Here is a 23,262-nt window from a genome sequence, read left to right on the forward strand (position 1 = left end):
ACACTTTCAAATTCAACATTAACTCACAGCTTTTTTTTGTATGTAACATTTTTATGCAACTCTTTTGCAACACTGTGTTTATTCTATTGAAATAAATAATATTTATAATGTAATAAATATATTTTTTTGTTTTTTGATGCCTGTTATCTTGTTGTTATTATTACTTAGAGGTTTATTGGTTCAAAAGTTGCTGACACTATATTGTGCCACTCAAAGTTTAAATTTTGATTCCTGTTACTCAGCACAAAATGTGCTGCTGCTGTTGTTGTTGTTATTTGGTTTTTAGGAGCATTAGCAACTAAGGCCATATTGCTCCGGGATATGCGGTGGTCATTCTCTGACCTTTCCGCATCCTCCGTATTTGGTAGTGACGGGCTCGAACCCCGGTCTAATCAAGAAGCGTGTGCTATGCACTGCTGCTCCTTCCCACCTGGCTATGGAGACGCCCAAAATGTGCTGCATTTCTTCTGGGTGTGTGTTTGATATTTTGTTACATTTGATTGCAGAAGTTTATCAGTAATAGAAAAAAATAGATTAGCTACACCGCACCTATCACTCTGTAAAGTAGGTGTGTCACAAGGTCTATACAATAAAAGGAAGGCTGTCAGGTAGCCTCTTGAAAAAAGTGGGAAGCCAAAAGTATATGCATGCTTAAAGAGAGAGAAAGAGTTATACTTGGCAGTTGTTGATTTGAGTAGACAGGAGTGTCAAGTAAGCTTATCCAATTCGCAGTCAGGAAAGGATTACTTTATCATGCCTATCTGACTAAATACTTGATTTTCAGGATTGAAGGACTTGTTTAATTTGAAATAGCTTGTTATGTTTGATCTTGCCATTGCTTTTTTTTAATAATCATTGTATGAAACTCTGAAGGCTGAAATAATATTAACCATATCCTTCACTGCACTTTAATTTTCTTCTTTCCTTTGATCCTGGCATGGTTAGTAATTCAACAATTTGGTTTTCATTGACAAGTTTCGAATATGGTTTGATACTTTGCCAGAGAGAGCTATAAACCTCTTATTGTAGAGCACAGACAACAACAAGAGAATCTGTGTATATACAACTAAGTGGTATTTGGTTCATTGCCATCTGTATTGTATAGAGTTTGAAAGTATAAATACTATATCCTATTGGAAGCTGCATAAATGTAGAGCCTGGAAAACCTGCTGCTACTCTAACTACGAAATCAGTTTTTGGGCCATCTGGGTAAAGTGAGGAAACTGGGCTGCATAAGCTACATGTTTTGCTAAGAGAGAGTGTTTTCCTCTCAGATTTGGAAGTGTTGGTCACAAGATGGAAGGGTTGTGCCCCAAGGTAGATCTGAAGTGGCAGAGGAAAGGACTAGCTTTATAAAATCCAGAAGCCATAAAGGAAGAAGTTTTTGAAGGTGTATACCAGCTGGTCAACTGATTTTTGGACAATTTCTGTGCAAGGTTTTCCATTTTGGCATATACAATATTTCCCATATCAAATAACTGGGGATGCATTTCATCTTAGCAGCATAGCTCAATAGTAATGACTCACTCTCACTCTCTCTCTCTCTCTGAAGATGCAACACAGATTTGTTGGACTCTGCATAAATACAGAATGCTCCTAGGGAAGAGGTTTCCAAACTTTTATACCTTGCAACCGCCCCCCCTTACAAACTATTTCATAAATTTCACACCCCCTTCCCTTCCAGAACAAATGTAAATTAAACAGATTTCACAAAATTTAACTATGAGTATATACTTCAATACATTTAATCTCAAAGACTGAAATAAAATATACCTTACAAGTTTCACATATGAAACTTGTAAGAAAAAAGTGGTTTGCAGAAAAAGTTTCCTGCAAACCACTTGTGATTGGTGTACACACACTTGGTTCCTAAAACCATTAAGGCTCTCTGAATTTGAATTCAATGGTACTATGTGATAACTGAACTATATTAAACAAGCAAAGGATTAAAAAAAAAAAGTTTGTCCATAATCTGTTAAAAACGTGCCCCTCCCAGAGGCTACACTTTTGGAACCTCTCTCTCTCCACCCCCTAGGGCAATAAATAAGGATGAAGGAACACAGTGATGCTATTAGAGAAGCTGATTTTGACAGTTCAGCAATTGCAGCATATATGTGGGAAGAATGATACTAGGTCCCCAGAATGTAGTAATTGTTAGGAGTGCACATGGTAACAGCTCAAGAGTCTTCATACAGCAACATGAAGGGTTATAAACTGTGATCAGGGATGGCACAGGCATAGTGCCATGAAACCTGCCATTGAAAAGGTAGAGCAGAGCAAAGGTATGCTAGCAGCCATCCACACAAAGAAAGACTTCCAGTGCCACAGTGAGATTACAACAACAGTCACATGTTACCACTACAGCCACACTATGTACTATATACAGATATTAAGCATGTAATGTGTTTGCAATCAGAATGTACATTCCAGTGACAAAGAAAGCCCTAGTTTTGGAAAACTCCAAAATATGTATTTATTTTTAGATTGTTTTTCTGTATTTTAATTTATGTTTTACTATTTTTATGCAATTTTATTTTTAAATATACAGTTATATTAATTACTGGTTTAGTTTTATGGAAAATTTTGTGTTTTATGATTCTTTTAGTGACTCAATTACAGTGTATGTCAGAAACTGGTACAACTGATATTCCTGATGCACAAAAGGCCTTTTCACTAATAATAAATAAATAGTACGGGGTATAAGATCGAAACATTTCAAGGCATTCTGTCTTGTAGAATTTCAGACAGGAGCTCCATAATCAAGGTAAAATCATACCAAAGCTCAATATAAGTGCAGTAATGTGTATCGATCAACTCCCGGTGTAGGGAAGATAACCCTTAAAATATTTAGCTTTTAAAGGCAGTTTGTTCTAAGGGTTTTTTTTGAGGGTAAAGAAAAATAAGTTTGCTATCTAAAAAATTTAACGCAGATGTAAGTTTCACTTTATACAAATATGGAAAACAGTTTTGGATGTAGAGATTTGGAAGCCACTGTTGTGGGCCATGCATGCAGCAATCTTTACTGATCGCACCTTGTAGCTGACACTCATGGTATGCACATTCTGAGAGTGGCAAAAAATACTGAAATCATTAACATATAAAAAAGCTGCTTCAACTCTGGGTATATTATTTGTTATTAAGTTTAATGTTATTGAAACAGGATAGTGCTAAGTACAAAATATTGTAGAATCCAACCCATTCCTCTTGAAGGGAAGGTTGCAAAAGGACAGCATGTATTTATCTGAATTTGAAGAGTACACCACTGCAAAAAGTTCTGAATGAACTTTGGGATATGTGCTCTCATTACAAAGTTGTATAGAGCATGGAGTATACCATAACACAATGATATATCTATCACACATTGCTTCAACATCAAGCAGATCATGACCAATTGTTCTTTTCTAATAAAAGAATTATGTTAGCTTCTGCTCTCATCAATAAACCTAATGATGCCTTTTCAAAAACCACACAGCAGTGGACTTAGCAGAGTATGTGTAGCAAGAATGCCAGGCAAGCACTGATAATCTTTTCCAGAATTTTATCCAAGAGCTAGTGAGAGCTATGGGTTGGTAATTATATGTATCCTTGCAGTATTTGCCTAACTTACTAAAAGGATAGCCTACTTGCTTTTAGTAAGCCACGAAAGTAACATTAAGTGAATCTCATCAAGCTCGCTTCAAGGAACAACTAGAATAAGGGCAATTGGCTGATGCTTTATCAGCTTGCTTTCTTGCATCATTTGCTACCAGTAATACTAATATATTCCATCTGGCCAGCAGCACTTCTTTTTTTTGCAAAAGCACTCTGGAATTCTGATAGGGAAAAGATTGATTAGACAGTTCATTACTTGCAATGGAAAATTCACACTGTATTTTTCATTTTGCATTTTATATTTCTAGAATATTAGTATATACAAATTTTTGTATGAGGAGTTTTTTGGAAGTTTTGGCAAAGGTTTGATCTAAAGCATTTTGAAAATCTCTGGTTCAGCAGTATCTTTCTCATTCCAATTAAGTAGAGGGGAAGAAAATTTTTCGTATTATTTACAGTTCATTTTGTTAAAACAACTTTGGTGTCTATAGATCTGGTTATTGTGGGTACAAATCAGATTAGAAAGTACTTTGAAGGGGTTAAACATTAAAATTGTTGTTTTTCAAATAAAAAATGACTTTAAAATTATTTCTCATTTCTTTTTAGCCACACCTTGTATTAGTAGTAGCAAATGATGCTTCAAGAAAACATACTTATACACCATCAGCCAAAAAAAAAAACCATATCACCTATCCATCTTCTCTAGCAGTCTGTCTAGTTTTTTGAATTTATTCAAACTATCCACTGCCATCTGGTGTTGTGTGCATTCCTCACTTAAAATTGTACCTATCAATTAGTTTTTTGATAAGCCTTCCTATACCGTCTAATTTAGTTTTCCATAAGGGATCTACTGAACTCTGCTATCAGACAGCAGGGTTGAGAGAGCTATTCAGCTAAGTCACCTAGTTCTTCATGTTATATATTGGCTTGAAAGCAAATATATAGAGGTTATTATTAAAGTGAAGCTAATCACAATACAAATTGCTACTGCTTTGCGGTCACATTCTTAGGGGAATAAAATATACACAAACATTACTTTACAGCAGTAATTCACAAAGATTACTGCTGCACCATTTACTGAGTTATCTGTGACTATCTTTTTGATGTATATACAACAATTAAGTGAGACACTAATATGAGGCTTAAGATAAGTTTCCTGTAGAACAGAGCAGACTGAATCAGCTTGTACTAATAGGTCTGGTTAGGTTAAGAGCTTATAACTGATTTTCTTTGGAACTTGTACTTTTAACTGTGATGTCTTTTTTTTTTTTTTTTTTTTTGGTAGTTGTTGGCACATAGACTTCTGTGGCCATAATGCACCTCCATAATGCGGGAATCGAACCCGCGACCTTTGGGTTGCCAGGCAGGCACTTTGCCTACCCAGCTAGCCCGGTCGGCCAACTGTGATGTCCTTGGATGGTTAAGTACATTGGATAGAATTAAAATACATATATTTACTGCATGCTCTTGGCTTTGTTTTCACAGCTGTTACTGCGTGACAGTAAGCAATGAATGAGCCTAATTTGATATTGGCTGTTTTGATGAAATGGTTACATTTGCCTGAGAGCTAATTGATCTCTGTTGCTAAATATCTTGAGCATAGGTTGCTAAGTTGCAATGATCTCTTCACTTCCTAATATGTAATACTGTACCATATTTTGCTCTATATCATTGGATTTTTTCCCTTTTTTCCATTGCTCACACTCCCTGGACTAGACAGTGGAATCATCTTGACAGTTTGGATATTTTGGGTGTTCAACAAAACAAAACAATCCATATAGGTATGAGCTCGGGAACCACATGGTACAGACAGCTGAAGACTCCCACTGGGCGTGTTCAGCTGTCTGTGAACATTGGGAGTGCCAATATTTCTGGCACTTACAACATTGCATGGAATTAAGAATATAAGGCCTAATAGAGTCTAGGCATTCAGCTGTAACAGTTGTCGGTGTTTACGAGTGTTAAAGGTAAGGATTATACTTCTAGTTGGGGTAAGTATCCCATCTTGTTTTATTTTTATTCTTTCTGCTGGAGTGATGCCTTGTTCTTGCAGTTCATATTAGATTTCCCCATCACACATTGAGGAAGTCACTTTTTTTTTTTTTTGTTTTAAGAATTAAGTAGCATGAGGGACAACTATTACAGCACAACCAGATCTGATTTTAAGCAGCTTGTCAGATTTTCTGGTAAGGGGTTTCCAGATATAAGGCATCAGACTACTTTTGGGGGAGCTGGCTACACTTTCAAGACATTTCTGAACTAATATGATAACTTGATAATAACAGCTCCTGCATAGCCTTTTGACAATGCAGGAGCTGTTATCATCATGTTTCAACCCTTTCGGCTCGGGGAGAATGGCTTTCTTATCCCAGGCTACTAACCCCATTGCGTGAAGCCAAGAAAAGTGCCACTGAATGACAAAGTGGCTAGTTGGTCAGTGGATTAGTAGGGTTAGTGTTCATAAAAACAAAAAAGTGATTTTCCTTTAGGATCTTATGTATGCACACTAAATAGTACGATTCTCAGTAGTGTTATCAATCAGAGAAATTGCTTTATCACTCAAACTGCTTTGGCACTCAGAGTCTCACACAGTGTGGATCAGGTAGAATGAGGGGGGATCAAAAGGTAATGGTCACCTTGACCTTAATTTATTTTTTGTGTACTGCGCCATTCACCTGCCTATAACTTCAAAGAAAGTTCTATCCTTGGTTTCTCTATCACAAATTCAAAATAATGTCAAATAGGATCAATAAGTCCTCCATATATATATATATATATAGCTGAAAATTTTTGTATAAGTACCACTGGAATTTCACCCCTCCGTTTGTTCCAAATACCTGTCCAGCTCAGCCTTAAATTTATTTAGACTACCAACTTCCACAACAAAAGATGGAAGTCTGTTCCACCAATCGACTACCCACTGACTAAAGGCAAACTTCCGCACATCTATCCTACAACTGTCTTTCCTCAATTTGAATTTATGCCCTCTCAGGTGATTATTCTGAGCAAGAGAAAGAATCCCATCAGCATTGAGCATGCTCAAACCATTCGAGGCTTTATACACCTCAATCAGATCACCTCGCAGTTGCCTAGTCTCTAGACCAGTGGTTTTCAACCTTTTTTTAATAACAGCACCCCTAACTCATTTATTTTTTTTTGCAGTACCCCTACTCAATTTTCTGCCTGTTAGATCTGATCCTGTGTGTGTGTGTGTGTGTGTCGGTGTGTGTGTGAGAGAGAGTTATTACATATATATACAGTATATAATAATTTTATTCTTTATATAGAGGTACTAAATAAACAAATTATAGATCACCACAAAATTAAAAAGATACTGTACACCTTTTTATAATAAAATAAACATAAATTAAAAAAATAATAAGTTTAAGTAACTTAAACCCAAATTATGTGGCACCCCTGGAATGTTGTTGCAGCATCCGGTTGAAAACAACTGCTCTCGACACTGTAATCTGCAAAACTTAAGCCTTTCTTCGTAAGAGCAACCCTTTGTTCCATTTACTAATCTTGTTGCCCTTCTCTGTACCAGTTCCAGCAGCTCTACATACTTTTTCAAATGAGGCCTCCAGACTTGTAAACAGTACTCAAGGTGTGGCCAGACCATTGCCTTATAAAGGTAAAGTGCAGCCATTATCAACCCACTGCAGGATGGAAGCCTCCTCAACAATTCATGCTGAGGGAAATGGACCATAATCTGCCACGCTGGTCCACTGCGGGTTGGCAGATCGACCGTATTCAGCAGTCAGGGGCTTGAACCCCGGTCTACTCAAAGAGCATGTGCTACTGCACTCCCACTCCTGACCACTCGGCTACGGAGGCCCTCATTGCCTTATACAAGGGGATAATCACCTCCTTATCCCTGCCAGAAAAATTCCTGTATATCATTGACAAGACACCATGAGCTACTCTTGCAGACCATCTGCACTGCTCAGAAAACTTCATATCTGCCTGCACAATTACCCCCAGGTCCTTTTCATTCTCTACCACTGTCAGTGTAGTACCACAGAGTTGACACGTTACTCTAGGGTTACTGCTTCTCATATGTAGTACTTTACATTTGTCAATGTTAAACTTCATTTGCTACCTCTCAGCCCATCTGCTCAACTTTTCTAGATCCTCTTGCAGCAGCGTACTATCATTAGTGTCCTTAACAACCCTGGCAATCTTCGTATCATCTGCAAATTTGGACACTAAGCCCGATATACCATCCTCAATATCATTTATAAATACAGAAAACAACAATGGATCCAACACTGAACACTGAGGGACTCCACTAATAACTTTATTCCACGAAGAGCAGCGTTCACTGATTACCACTCTCTGTTTTCTCCCACTCAACAATCCCTTTATCCATAGCGGCAATTTGCCTCCAATGCCACACTGCTCCAATTTGTGCAGCAGTCTTCAATGTGCAACAGTATCAAAAGCCTTTCTAAGATCCAAATATATGATATCAAAGTTATTCCTGCATCCAGTTCCTTTGTGACCACATCATAGTATCCAATTAAACTGATCAGACAAGACTTCCCCTTAACAAAACCATGCTGTGTCCAAGCTATAACTGAAGTCTTGTCTAGATGATCCTGCAGTGCTTTTTTCACCAGTGCCTCCATTAATTTCCCTGAAACAGAAGTTAAACTAACAGGTCTATAATTACTTGTGTCAGCCTTTGATCCTCCTTTGTGAATTGGGGTCACATTTGCACATCTCCAGTCCATGGGTACCTCCCCTGAGTCCAAGGAAGCTCTCATAATTATGGCTAAGTGTTTGCTTACTTCCTTTGCTGTCTCCTTTAATATAACTGGATAGATCCCATCCACCCTGGGTGCCTTTCTTCTGTTTATCTTCAACAATTTCTCCTTCACTTTCCTCTCAATTATTACAAAATCATCTAGCTCACTGCCAGTTTAATTCACCTCTGGCATTCCCCTCCCTGAATAACTCCTCATGTGTCAATGTAGATGCAAAATACTCATTTAGTTTGTTAGCCACCTGAGCAGGATCATCAACAGTGGAACCATCAAAATCCAGTGGACCAATCTGATTCATCCCTTTCCTTCTAGAGTTTACATAGGTAAAGAACTCTTTGCATCCTTTGCAATATTTCTCATAATCTGCCTTTGCCTGCCTAACCTCCTTTGTGACTTGGTTACAGACCAGCTTATATCTATCGTAGGCTTCCATTTCACCCATTAATTTATATGTATCCCATGCATTTTTCTTTTCTGCCACATGTCTCATTAGTTCATCTGACATCCATTTGGGGTCCTTGACGTTGTCACAGACATTCTGTCATATATGCCAGACAAGCTGTACTTACTACCTGGGAGTCTAAAACGTTGATGGAACTGATATTCGGGTGACACTCAAGTTAGGTGGGCCCAATTTCGGCGAAGTACGGATGGTCTCTGACAGTCAAATCCTCTGCTTGCACCTTCACAATGATGGGCCTGTTAGTAATCCTGGGTATAACCTCCATACACAAGTACATGGTGGGTGACCACCCAGGTGTGACCCAACGAAAGCAGGGGTCGAGGTGTAGCGCCCACACCACATGGAGGAATTCCGCCCCCTCCATGTTACCAGGCAGTGCTAGTTGGTAGATGACTCTCATCAACCGGTGCAATACAACAACTTTGCTTATTGGAGGCTTGAAGTGGTGGAACCCATGTTTAGTCTCCAGAGCTAAGTTCCGGTCAACCCTTCCCCATCTCTTCCATCATGCAGTATTATTGATGACTTTGGAGGTTATGATGAACATCATTGCGAGATCCATTATTCCTTACATTTCGAGGGTACAATTCTAAAACAGTGTTCGCAGGCCAGCCGCTAGTTAGTACACCAGACCAAACCCATTGGTAATTCTCTAGGAAGCTTCCGGATCAGCTAGTGTATAATCTTGCTACCTCTGCTCTGCCAGATAGTGACTGGAGGGAGTCCGAGTATAGTGTATGCAGGGGCATTGTCGAGGCCACATTATGTCAATGATCTGGGTATATTCTTTACCATGTGTACGCCATATCCAAAAATTTCATTACTTCATACAGCATGTCCCACCCACTTTTTCTTACTATTGAATACAACATGAATTGTCAAACTAATAGAGCAAGCTTATCTGCAAAAAGATCTAAACCTCCCAAACACTTCCTAATTCATTTCACAAATATACGTGGTCTCAATTCTAATCTCAACGATGTCCATTTCCACTTGCAGTCTTCCAAACCCCATGTACTTTTTCTGACTGAATCTCAGTTATCAGTTGATTCAACTACTGCTCATCTCAGATGTCCAAATTATTTGCTGTATGATTCCTTTCGCCTCAAAGGTGGTACTTGTGCATATGTCCGTTCTGATATTCCCTGTCAGAGACTTGGCAATTTGGAGTCTCCTCTCTTTGATCCTCTCTGGCTTAAAATCTCTCTACCTCATTGTGTAAAATTCATCTGTTGTCTCTACCGTTCTCCCAACTCCACTAATCACTTGGAGCTCTTTGACTTTCTTGGAGCAACTTGACTTTCTCTAGTCCAACTTTCCTAACAGTGAGGTAATTTTCCTTGGTGATTTTAATGTTCACAATTCCAGATGACTTGCATTTTATAGTCACACCGACCCAGCTGGTTGAGATGCTGATGCTTTTGCAATTGCTAATGACCTTGCACAGATTGTTCATTTACCTACAAGAATACCAGACAATCCTAATCATACAGCCAACACGCTTGATCTTTTTCCCACAAACAACCCTTCTAAGTACACGGTTGAAGTGAGAGGTCCTTAAGGCACTTCAGATCACAACTTGGTGATTGTCTCTTCTCCAGTGGAGCCTTTATCTCGTTGCTATTCCCAACCTCATGTTGTTTGGCATTACAAGAATGCAAAATGGGATGACCTGCGAGATTTCTTTTCTTCTTTTCCTTGGTCAGATTACTGTTTCAAAACTTCTGATGTCAACGTTTGTTCAGATCGTGTCAGTGAAATTATTCTTGCAGGAATGGAATCCTTTATTCCACACTCCACTTTAAAATCTCGTCCTTTATCTAAAGCTTGGTTTTCCAATAAATGTGCTAAGGCTGTTCAAGAGAAGAACGTTGCATATCGTAATTGGCTTGTTTCTAATTCTTCAGTTTCATTTTCTGCCTACACCAAAGCTCGCAACAATTGTAAAGCAGTTATTAATCAGTCCAAACTAGAGTTTGAACAGGGCCGACCGGGCTAGCCAGGTGGGTAAAGTGCCTGCCTGGCAACCCATATGTCACAGGTTCGAATCCTGCCTCGGGCTTGGATCAGAATAAAATGCAAAAACTTCGGGAGGTGCATTATGGCCACAGAAGCCAATGCGCCAACAACTAACAAAAAAAAACGTTTTAACAGGCTAAGAGTAGAAAACTTGCTTCTTGCCCTAATGGTAGCCAAGGATTCTGGTCTCTTGCCAAAGCTACTGACCGCAACTTTTGCCCATCTCTGCTACCACCTCTATCCAAACCAGATGGTTCTGTTGTCACTTCAGCCAAGGATAAAGCTGACCTACTAGCATCCCATTTTTCTTCCAACTCATGTAGTAATGATCTGGTAAAACACCTCCCACAATTCCCGAAACACTCCATTCAATGCCTCCTGTGGTCTTCCGTCAAAAGGATGTCAGAAGGAATTTGACGAAACTTGATGCTAAGAAAGCTCCAAGTCCCAATGGTATTTCTCCTCTTATTCTCAAAACCTGTGCTCCTGATCTTACTCCTATTCTTTGCCACCTTTTTTCACTTTCTTATTCCAAAGGTGTTTTTCCTTCTGCTTGGAAATTTGCTCATATCCAGCCAGTTCCTAAAAAGATTGACAAATCCCTCCCATCCAATTATCGTCCCATTGCAATTACTTCTACTCTTTCTAAAGTAATGGAGAAATCAATTAACCGCCAACTCTTAAACTACCTAGAAACCTTCCATCTGATCAACAATAGCCAGTATGGATTCCGTCAGTGTCGATCCACTGGTGATATTCTGGCTTATGTTATCCAGTTATGGAATAATTCAATGGAAAGGTTCGGTGAAACACAAGTAGTTGCTCTTGACATCTCAAAGGCTTTCGATTGTGTTTGGCATAAAGGTCTTCTAAACAAACTTCCATCTTATGGTTTGCCGACTGTTTTTTGTAATTGGTTATCCAGTTTTCTCTCTGATCGCTCACTGTGGATGATGGTAGATGGCTCTCTGTCTTCTAACTTCTCCACTAATGCCGGTGTCCCCCAAGGTTCAGTTCTTTCCCCCACTCTTTTCCTCTTGTATGTTAATGACCTTCTTCCATTGACTGGAAATCCTATCCATAGTTTTGCCGATGATAGCACATTGCATTCCACTTTCCATTTTGAGAAACCTTGCCCTGCTCAATCAGCTTCAACTTCTTGAAAATCTGCTACCAATTCCTTAAATGCCGATCTTCAGGTAATTCTCCAGTGGGGCAAAGACAACTTAGTTAATTTCAATGCATCTAAAACTCAGTCTTGTCTTTTATCTCGCAAAAAGGATTCTTCTGCTCCTATGCTTATCTTGGTGATACTCCGATTTCTGGGCAAAATGATATCTCTTTTGGGTATTACCCCGACTTCTAATCTCTCTTGGCACAAGCACATTAGAAATATTGCTTCCTCTGCATCTAAAAAATTTGGTTTTCTCTTTCGTTCTCGGCGTTACTTTTTTTCCAAACAACTGCTCACTCTGTATAAATTGCATATCCACCCTACCATGGAATATTATTCCCACATTTGGGGTGGTGCCCCCAAAACCTCTCACCGGTTTCTTGATTCCATTCAGAAGAGGGCAGTTAGGTTAATTAATGATTCATCTCTAACAGAGTCTCTCCACTCGCTGTCTCATAGACGTACTGTTTCTGCTGCATGCCTCTTCTACAGATATTTTCATGGGCACTGTTCTTCTGAATTGGCTTCTATAATCCTGCTCTCTCCTTTAAAACAGTCCGAACACGTGCAGCCAACATCCATTTACTGTCCAACTTCAAACTCACAGAACCAACTTTTCATCTTCCTCGTTTATTCATTCAACTGCCGTTTTCTGGAACAACTTTCCTTCATACATATTTCCTGAAAATTAAAGTCTACAGAAGTTCAAGTTCAATATCAACAAATATCTTCTTTCATCTTCTCAACCTCCAACCCAAGCATGGTACTAAGTACTATACGTTCTAACACCTCTCGTGTTTGGGGTTTACATAAAAAAAAAAAAATAAGCCAAGATTAATTCTTTGAATGCTTCCCATTTTGAATTTGCTGTTGGTAACATCATCAGTTGGTCCCACCATATAATATTTAAATACTGTCTCAGACCTCCGTAGTCGCTTTTACGAAAGCAAAAACCCTTCCCTTTATCCCGATGGTAGTTACCTCTTTGAGTAAATCCCACTTGAGCACACTGTCGCCTAGTGATTCCTTTATCTGCAGATTCTTAATGCATGAAGAATCACTACTGATAATAAGATCAAGAGTATTACTCCCTCTGGTTGCCTCCCAAACATGCTGATGTAGAAAACAATCATCCAATAAATCCACAAAAGCCTTGCTAGTGTGTAAGTGACCGACCCACAAATTCCAGTCAATATCCAGGAAATTGAAATCCTCCATTATAAGACTCTCTGATTTACTGGCCCACTATTTCTCTGTACAGTTTTTTATTATACTCAGAGTCATTAGGCCTATAACACACCAAACTGACTCTACACTGCAATGTCTAGCGATGTCGACTGGCTGCACTTCCTTAGATTTTATGTGTTTCTTAACTAATAGCATAACCCCTTCTCTATTCCTATCCTGCCTATCCTTCCTGTACACATTGTACTCCCCAAATTCCAGTTCTGCATTCCTTATATCTGTGTGACACCACGTCTCTGATATCCCAACAATATCTGCCTTTGATGTTCTGAACAATACCTCAAAATTTATTTACCAAACTCCTAGCATTGGTGTACACGCAAGTATACATGCACTTGTTCCTATTCTTAGCTACCCTAACACAACCCATGTGTTTACTTGTATCACAATGACTCCCAGCAGTCTCTGAAATCCCCTGCATCTTGTTTTCCAGGCTGCTGCTCATTCCAATAGAAGAAGTGCAAGAATCACTTTCACCTCTACTGGCGGCTACTGTTAATCTATTAGTCTGCGTATCCCCCCCCCCCAAGCTAGCAGTTTTCCGACCCACCTAACACTGCCTCTATAGCATCAGCAAATATTCTTGCATCCTTTCTATTTAAGTGTATCCCTCCATATATATATATATATATATATATAGCTGTAAATTTTTGTATAAGTACCACTGGATTTACCATGTGCACTTCCACTCATTTTTACTAGAGCCACCTGCTTGATATCTCTGCTAATCATATATCACTGAAATTCAATTGAATGTCAGTGGTGATCCCAATAATGGTATACCAAAACTGATTAGCCACAGTCATTGTCACATATGGAAGACCAGTGATAATCCACATATTTACTCCCATTTTTAGCACTTTTCTTCTGTCTCATGATGAATCCTGTAATGTAGAATATCCTGTTCATAGTGTTCTTTGTGGTTTGTACCTTTAAGAAAATGCTTTGACAGGAGTTTAGTGTATATAAAAACAGTGTCATATTGATCTACTGCAGAACTAGAGGAAATGATTTTGGAACTGGGTCAGATCCAAACTGTCAGAATTTTTCTGGGAGGTTAGGGCAATATAATGATATAATTAAAGTTTTGTGTTGATGCTTCTTGTTTATCAGAAATAATCATATAAGTGGCAAAAAAAAAAAGTACAGGTATATTTGAAAATTCTGTTAACACATTTAAATTTGAAAGTTCAGATGGTTCTCATGCTTGACCACTTGAGCCACATGGTCAAGCATGAGAATGCACTAGTACACACATTAGAGTGACTGTGGTGAAGCCAGCATGAATGCTAAATATGGTTAACAGTTGCATGCATTATTGAAATGATTAACTGTAAACTCCTCTGCCCTGATGCTGAAGTATAAACAGCACTACAATGATTATGTAAAAAAATTCTGAATAAAAAAAATTGTTTATTCAGTGGTTTGTTACTTTTGAAACATAGGTATTAAATATTGAAAATTGTACAACATAACAATGGAGAAAGGTACTATTCATAATCTCAAAAAGTTTATACTAAATCTTCAAACCTTGAGCCTTAATGCATGCTTGGCAACATCATAAAACAGATGCTGACTCCAGCAATAGCAGACAGAAATTGCTATGTATATTAGCAGCAGCATTTTAAGGTAAATATAACTCACCAAATTACAGAACTACGAACAGTTTAATTGGTCTAGTGTTTAATTTTTTTTTTTTTTTTTTGGCATAAACTTTCTCCATCACACAACCCACACATAAGAATGTTCTTTTCCAAGATGTCAACACAAGAGTACAGCAGTACATGGTTTGGGTTAATTGTGTTTGAATTCATGTGACTGCTTAATACAGTTAATAATTACTATATAACTGATAAGCCCAAAATGCACATTTTTAAGACAAGAAAAAAAAAAAACAAAACATTTTATGCGAATTTAATTTCTACCCGCAATGCAACTTCCAGTTTTTAGTGCTCTCTGAATCATTTTAAATTTTTACTAATCGTGAAAGGTTGTAACCACCTGCCTGCAGTACTCCTACATATACATAAGTGACTGTCCACATACTCAAAGCTGACTAACCAAGACTGGTTTTGTTTAATACTGCTATTTCCATTAAAACTGTTATTTATTTATTTGTATGATTATCTTTGCATTAAATTTATTGCCAGAATTTTCAAAACTGTCTGTACGTATTTTTGCCATTTATATAAAATATAAATTTTCTGTTTATATTGTGGGCCGACTACATAAGGTCGGAGGAAGATGTTTACAACAACATTCTACTGTATTTCGAAGTCACGCAGTTAGAACCACGGTCCCTCAAAGCGTGTGCTTCGTACCCTTTTGGTTGACCACTCGGCTACAGAGGCGTAATAGTCTCTAACAAACAGGAAGTGACATCACAAAACTGGTCAACATCTCTGCAACATTTCAAAGCAAAAAACACCACTAATTTTTGCCTCAAAACTGCCTCCTAAATCATTCCCTAAGGTTATTCAGCAGATTAATTGAACACCCCATATGTACTTGTATACATTTTTATTCCATTTTGGATATATCCTCCTCCCCAACATAGAAATTCTGGAGCAGTATCTATACACAGCAGACCACTTCGCAATATCAGCCATTCCATTTTACAGTAGAGAGATATTTTATTTTCGCTTATAAATAGATTGAACCGGCACTTTCGTTTTAAAAAAATGAATAAATAAAAATGCTGAACAGTAAGAAAACTGAAATGCCACGAATCAGGAACAAAATATCGCCTATAAATATTTTAACTTTTTCATACTGAAATATTAAACAGGTTACACTGGGAGCAGGTATCCTTTTGTATAAGTAATAAATACACCATATATCAAAAGGGGAAAAAAAAAAGCGTTTACCCACCTTACATTTAATATAGAAGCCATGCTGTACGCCAACCATGCAGTAAACAAACGTCAAAAGACTGCGCGCCACCTCGTGGCACTAAATATAGCGAACGAAAGATAATCTTGGTAACGGTCACTCCAATCAGAGGACTGCATTACGCTATAAAATAGATAACCCTGACTTCAGACATTGCTGGAGGCCTCCAGCTCACTTGGTTCAAGGTCAAGAGCAATGTCCTATCGAAGTTGGGTTATTTGCTTCACCTGCTTATAACATTCTATGAATACAAAGTTTATGTGTGATATAACTATAAAAAAATCTATACATGCATAAGTTAATAAATATTTATGTAACCTTGTGGTAGTCTGGAGAACAAGGAGAATTTTATTTATTTATTAAGTTGTAAAAGTCCACTACTTTACATAAATTTTTGTGAAAATTGTGTTCAAATTGCATTAATCCTTATTAAATAAATCCGAAATCTTAAATTTTGGTGTAGCGGAAACTCGATAGACTCACAAAATTGATCAACAGACGCTCCAGAAAAATGTTTGATCTTGTGAGGAAAAAAAAAAAAAAAAAAAAAGTATATTTTACCTGTAAGCGCCTGTCAGTGGCGTGCACCTATTGTTTTTCTTTCTTTTTTTTTTTTTTTTTGGAGGGGGGGGGGGGAATGATCTTAGCTTCTCGTGGATGCTTTTATGACATATTTTATTTTCTATGATATTTATGAAACTATTCGGGGATTCACCCTTACAATGGCGGGTTTATAGGCATTAGTATTTAGTATTACACTGGTGCGCAAAACTTCAGGACCAACACTATTTCTAAAAGTTACAACCACAAAATCTTTACTTAAGGTACTCTTTACTGATGAGAGTAGATTCAGTCTCAGCAGCGATTCTGGACGTCAACTAATCTGGCGAGAGGCTGGCACATGGTATAACCCCGCAAACATCACTAAAAGGGATCGATATGGCGGTCGCGGTGTTCTCGTCTGGGGAGGCATTATCTTGGATGGACGTACACAACTCCAGATACTGGAAGGCGGTACTATAAATGGTGCACGCTACTGTACTGAGGTAATCCTTCCCCAGGTGCGTCTGTTCCGAGGTGCCACTGGCCCCGAGTTCGTGTTTATGGATGATAACGCCACACCCCCCATAGCACTGCAGCTCTTGATATGTTTATGGAAAGTGAGGACATTGTTCGTATGGATTGGCCTGCCCGTTTCCATTGATCTAAATCCCATCGAACACATATGGGACGCTCTGGGGAGACGCCTAGCGGCACGTCCACACCTACCAGAAAATGTTCACCAGCTGAAGATGGCGCTGACAGAGGAATGGACGATGTTACTGCAAGAACTTATCAACAACATGTTTCTAAGTATGGACAGGCGGTGCAAAGCCTGCATCGACATTAGGGGTGGCCATATTTCCTACTGAGGCCCACCGCTTCCCTTTGTTTCATCTTTGCAGTGATGCATCTGTATCATGGCAGCCAGTGCTATGTTGCCATTTTTGAATAAAGTCCCTCTGTACCGTTTTGTTTCCGTTGTTGTCTCGGTGTTGTTTCCTTCATCATTTCTGTACCTCACGAGGTTCCTTTGGTATGCTTTTCCCATATCCAGGCCACTCCTATGAGAAGTTACAGGTGAAAACCTGACTGGTTCTTAAATTTTGCACCCCAGTGTAGTATTGGCAAATGATGCAAGAACGCAAGCTTATACAGCCCTCATGGAAAGCACAGTTGATAGAATCACATGGGGTGGAAAAGACCTCAGTTCGAGTCCCACTGAGGACAAGAGGAATTTTTATGGGCCTTTTTCACAAAGTGGCTGAGTTAGTCGGCCTCAGGCTAGGCCGGCTAACTCAGCCGTGTTATGAAAAAGATCCATAAAATTGCTTGCGTCATTGACAGGACTCGAATTCAGGTCTTTTCCACTCGGTGTAGGAAGGACGGTGATTATACCAACTGTGGTACCCACGATGGATCATATATCACCTGTCCATCTTCTTTAAAAAAAAAAAAAAAAAAAATTATGATATTAAGTTCCCCCGTAAATGATTACATCTACCCATATATTTATTTTGTCTATAAATTGGGTATGTTTGCTGGACGAAAAAAAAACCAGTTTCTGGGGGGGGGGGACTTGCTATCTACGCCTGAGACCGACTAACTCAGCCACGGAGTGCAAAAACCCACTAAAGTTCCTCGCGTCATCAACGGGATTCGAACTCGGCCTTTATTCACCCGGTGGAGGGAGGACGGTGGCGATACGACTGTGTTACTACCTATACTCCTAAATTCAAACTACCTATACTTTTAAACACCAGATGGAAATTTGTTCCAACGATTAACTACCCGCTGAAGAGAAATTTTCACACATCTATCCTACAAGCATCCTTCCTCAATTTTAACTTCCGAGATAAGAGATATAGGTAGAGTTCAGCACTTTATGATAAAAAAATAGTTTTTTTTTTTTTTTTTTTACTGCTACATGATGTCCCTGGGACTCGGGATCGCCACAGCATCCAGTAATGCTACCATTTCTTTGCTCTTGACAGCTGCCTCACAGATTAAATGTGCGTTAATTAAGCACCAAAACAACTATCGTTATGAGGGATCAGTATATTGTGTCTGCAACTGCGTGTATTCTTGTCGAAGTTTGCCGAAGGAAAATCCCGAGTTTCCGGGTGGAAAAACCATGCGACCCTCTCCTAAAACGAATTAACTGAGTCACGTTGTGAAGAACGCCCAAAAATTCTAGCGTCATTGACGCGATTTTCCACTCGGTGTGAGAGGACTGTGATTATACACAAGTACTCGCAAGGGCAAAACAAAACTTAGTTACACACTTCTCTTATAGCAAAGCAATTGGTACAAGGGGCAACAAAATTTTACTGGCAATCCAGAGGCAAATATCCTTGAAACACCCCTGATGACTGGAGAAATTTCTAGTCTTCTTCAATAGAGGCTGTAGTTTCGTCGATCCCAGGTAGAACGAATACACTGACATCAAACATTTCCAGACTGATCTATTAATTGTTTCAGGGTGCAAAAAGTTTTTAATACTGAGTGTATAAAAAAATTATGGGAATGTGCGCAGGCATCAAACAAAAAAAAAAAAGTATTTATTTTAAGAGATATATTTCATTACAAATCCGCATTGCTAGCAAGTGTTTACTTTGTTAATAACAAAGTGATCTGAAACAGGAAGTGCGAAAGTCATAGAAATTACCAAACATTATACTGTAGATTGAATAGGCTACTAAAAGTGCAATATCCAAAAATTATCTAATTTTTATGAAGAGATAAGGTTTTTTTATGTATTTATCCCTTGTCTACTTTTGAAATCCTTTTAACTCTGTAGCAATGCATAATAAAACAATATAAAAACTGCTTGGGGTTATCGTTTTATCTCCTTAGGGTTATCATTTTATCTTTTTATATATGATTGTCTCCATTTTCCATTTTGCCCGTAATGATAAAATCGGTGGCCGTTTCACACTTGGTAAGAAAGTTTGAAAATACGAGGTGGGATCAAAAAGTTCGGGACTGAACTAATGTGAAAGGACGAAGCTTATGGGCTATTCGAACGAATTTCTTTCGAAGTAGTGTCATCGACACTGTATACGCTGATTCCAAAAGCTTATCAAAAAGAAGGATATCCTATCCGGTTCCAAAAAGAAACCATCTTTGGGCCTCCACCTCTCCAATAGCTAAGGTGGTGGAGATGCAATGATGGAGTACTTCACAAAATATTCTTCAATTGAAAGGGACAAGTATGAATGGGTATGTCACGATGCAAGCACCAATTCCTTGAAGCCCACTTTTCCGGCCGCTTTCTTTAAACAGCTTGAAGCAGTCATGCTTGAAGAAACCTGGTCTTGAAGAAGACGAAGCCTTCCATTGAAGCTCTCGTGGGTGGCAGAGTTGGTATAATCACTGCTCTCCTGATAGCGAGTGGAAACGACCCGTGTTCGAATCCCGTCAATGAAGAGAGGAATTTTTATGGTTTTTTTCTTATAACATGGCTGAATTAGTCGGGCGAGGGTGGTTTCCCGCCCCCTGGTAACTCGGGTTTTTCGTCCAGCAAATCGACCACAGACCACACGCACTTTGCAGACATTATATACGGCGCAATATGGCCTCTAAATTGCAGATGCGCCTAAAAACCTTACAACAACAACTTTCATTGAAACGACTAGGCTTCTTTTTTTTATAGTTTCTAGTCATATCCCCAGGATTCGACACCAATAATCATGGAAGAAAAAATTGCGGTTGGCACCAGGATCTGTTTAGGGCAAAATAATGGAGTCACTGATTAAAGATGCATTGCAGGATCATCTAGAGAAGTCTGCAGTAATAATTCAGACACAGCATGGGTTTGTTAAGGGAAAGTCTTGTCTGACCAATTTTGATTGGATACTATATGGTTACAAAAGAACTGGATGCAAAAAATAATTTTGATATCATATACTTGGATTTCAGGAAAGCTTCAGACACTATTGCGCATAGAAAACTACTGTATAAATTGCAGCTGAATAGCATTAAGCGCAAGTTGCTACAGTGGATAAAAGGGTGGTTGAGTGGGAGAATACAGAAAGTGGTAATCGTTGGACGCTGCTCTTCGTGGATTACTGTTATTAGTAAAGTCTCCCAGGGTTCAGTGCTGGACCACTGTTGTTTTGTATATTTATCAATGATATTTTTGAATTTATATCAGGCTTAATGTCCGAGTATCTAGATGATACAAATGTTGGCAGTGTGCTAACTGCAACAGGATCTAGAAATGTTTGGCAGATGGGCTGAAAAGTGGCAACTGAAGTTTAACATTGACAAATGCAAAATACTGCATATGGGTAGAAGTAACCCCAGAGACACGTATCAACTGTGTGATACTACACTTAGAGAGGTAGAAAATGAAGAAGACCTGGGAGTAATTGTGCAGTCAGATAGGAAGTTTTCTGAGCAGTGCAGACAGGCTGCCAGAGCAGGTCATGGGGTTTTGTCAATGATATACAGGAATTTTGCTAGCAGGGAAAATGAGGTGATTATCATTGTATAAGGCAATGGTCAGGCCTTGCCTTGCCTTCAGTACCGGATGAAAGTACGAGCCAGCAGGGCCCTTTCCTGGGGCGACAAAAACAGAAGAACAATGAGGCAAAAAATATATATATACACTGTGCTGCCACTTTATTAGGTACATCTACCTAGTAGCGTGTTGAACCTCCTTTAGCCTTCAAAATAGACTGGATTTGTCTAGGAATGGATTGAACAAGATGCTGAAAACGTCGTGCAGGAATGGAGTACCACGCAGTTCCTTGAGATTCGACGGAGGTGTAGGCCTGCAGCAAATAGTCCTTTCCAGCTCATCCCAAAGATGTTCAATAGGATTGAGATCCGCAGGCCACTGCAGCAAAGAAAAGTCATTGTCATGTTCCTGGAACCATTCTATAGTGATCTGGGCTTTGTGCACCTGCGCATTATCCTGCTGGAGGTAACCATCTGACTGAGGATAAACTGTCAACATGAACGGATACACTTGGTGATCAACGATGTTTAGATACGATGTGGCATTCAGACGTGAATCTATGGGTATCAATGGACCCAACGTGTGCCAAGAAAACATTCCCCACGCCATAACACTGCCCCCACCACCTTGCACAGCAGTCGTCACTCGTCAGACATGACGGGAACATGAATTCATGGTGTTTTCGCCAAATTCTGAGTCTACCATCAACATGACGCACCAGGAACTTCGACTCGTCAGACCAAGCCACTGTTTTCCAATCCTCGATAGTTCAGTGCTGGTGTTGCTGTGCCCACAGGAAGCGTGCTCTCTTGTTCTTCATTGATAACAAAGGTACGCGATGTGGCCGTCGGCTGTTGTAGCCCATTCGTGACAAAGTGCGACCAGTGGTCCGTTGCGATATTTTGTTCTGCGCACCAAGGTTGTATTCTGACGTGATGTGCAACATTGTGGCCCGTCTGTTTTCTTGCACAATTCTAGCCATCCTCCTTTGACCTCTCTCATCAAGAATTGCCGTTGAGAGGATGTTTTCTGTTCGTTGCACCATTCTCGATACACCCTTGAAACTGTGGTGCGTGAAAAGTTCAGGAGAATTGCCGTTTCAGAGATGCTTTGTCTTGCACCTACTATCATGCCACGTTCGAAGTCCGTTAGATAACTCCTTTTCCCCATTCTTGCTACGGTTTGTACGCTTAACTGATACTTAAAGGGCGCCGAAAAATCCTTCTGCCCGGGGCGCGGAAATATCTTGGTCCGGCACTGCTCGCCTTGAGTACTGCGTACAGGTCTGGAAGCCTCATTTCAAGAAGAATGTACAGTTGCTTGAGCGAGTACAGAGAAGGGCAACAAGATTGGTGAAGGGAACGAATGGGTTCTCTTACTAAGAAAGACTTAAGTTCTGCAAATTTCAGCGTCAGGAGACTAGACACCTGCGAGGTGATCTGATTGAGGTGTATAAGGCCATGAATGGGTTGAGCAGGTTCAATTTTGATGGGATTCTTCCGCTTGCTCAAATTACGAACCTGAGGGGGCATAAATCCACATTTAGGAAAGACAGTTGTAGAATAGAGGTGCGGAAATGTGCTTTTAGCCAGTGGGTAATTGATTGCTGGAACAAATGTCCATCTGTAATTGTGGAAGTTGATAATCTAAATAAATTCAAAGAGGGAATGGAGGTGTGAAATATTTTTTTTCTCTTTTTTTTTTTTTTTTGGCTGATGCTACTTAAGCTTGCTATCTTGGCATGACCTACCCCTACTACTACTATTTCTAATGAGATAGCGAAGGCAAATCTTGAATCCATCGGTTTCTTAAGTTGAAGGGCGTCCAAAGCGAGAATTATCATCAAGAAAAAGTGGCTCTCTTTAAACTACAAAATGTCTTCGAACGACATATAGCATCTCCAAAATCTGTTTTTAACACATTCTTGGTTACATTTTTTAACAAGTCGCAACACATTCGATGGCTTCAACGATGAACTGCATTTATATACAGGGAATACTAAAAATGAAACTAAATTGTAGGACACTATACAGTATTGCGCCCTTAGTTTCACTTACCTTTCCTTTTTTCTTAATAACATGACGACGCCTTGCCGTGTCCTTAA

The 23,262-nt window shown here is 39.2% G+C and overlaps 1 protein-coding gene across 1 annotated transcript in view; it reads right to left on the reverse strand.

Moving 5' to 3' along the window:
• Positions 1–16,198, reverse strand: part of Dip-B (Dipeptidase B) — a 107,457-nt gene extending 91,259 nt beyond the window's left edge. Inside the window, exon 1 of the mRNA XM_090372031.1 lies at positions 16,133–16,198. Within this exon, the coding sequence (XP_090228157.1) occupies positions 16,133–16,155 (23 nt within the window). The 5' untranslated portion in view covers positions 16,156–16,198. The remainder of the gene's footprint in view (positions 1–16,132) is intronic.
• Positions 16,199–23,262: the final 7,064 nt, after the last annotated feature.

The sequence above is a fragment of the Mastigoproctus giganteus genome, chromosome 4, assembly GCF_048544385.1.
Source record: "Mastigoproctus giganteus isolate SK-2022 chromosome 4, ASM4854438v1, whole genome shotgun sequence".
NCBI classification, from domain to species: domain Eukaryota; kingdom Metazoa; phylum Arthropoda; class Arachnida; order Uropygi; family Thelyphonidae; genus Mastigoproctus; species Mastigoproctus giganteus.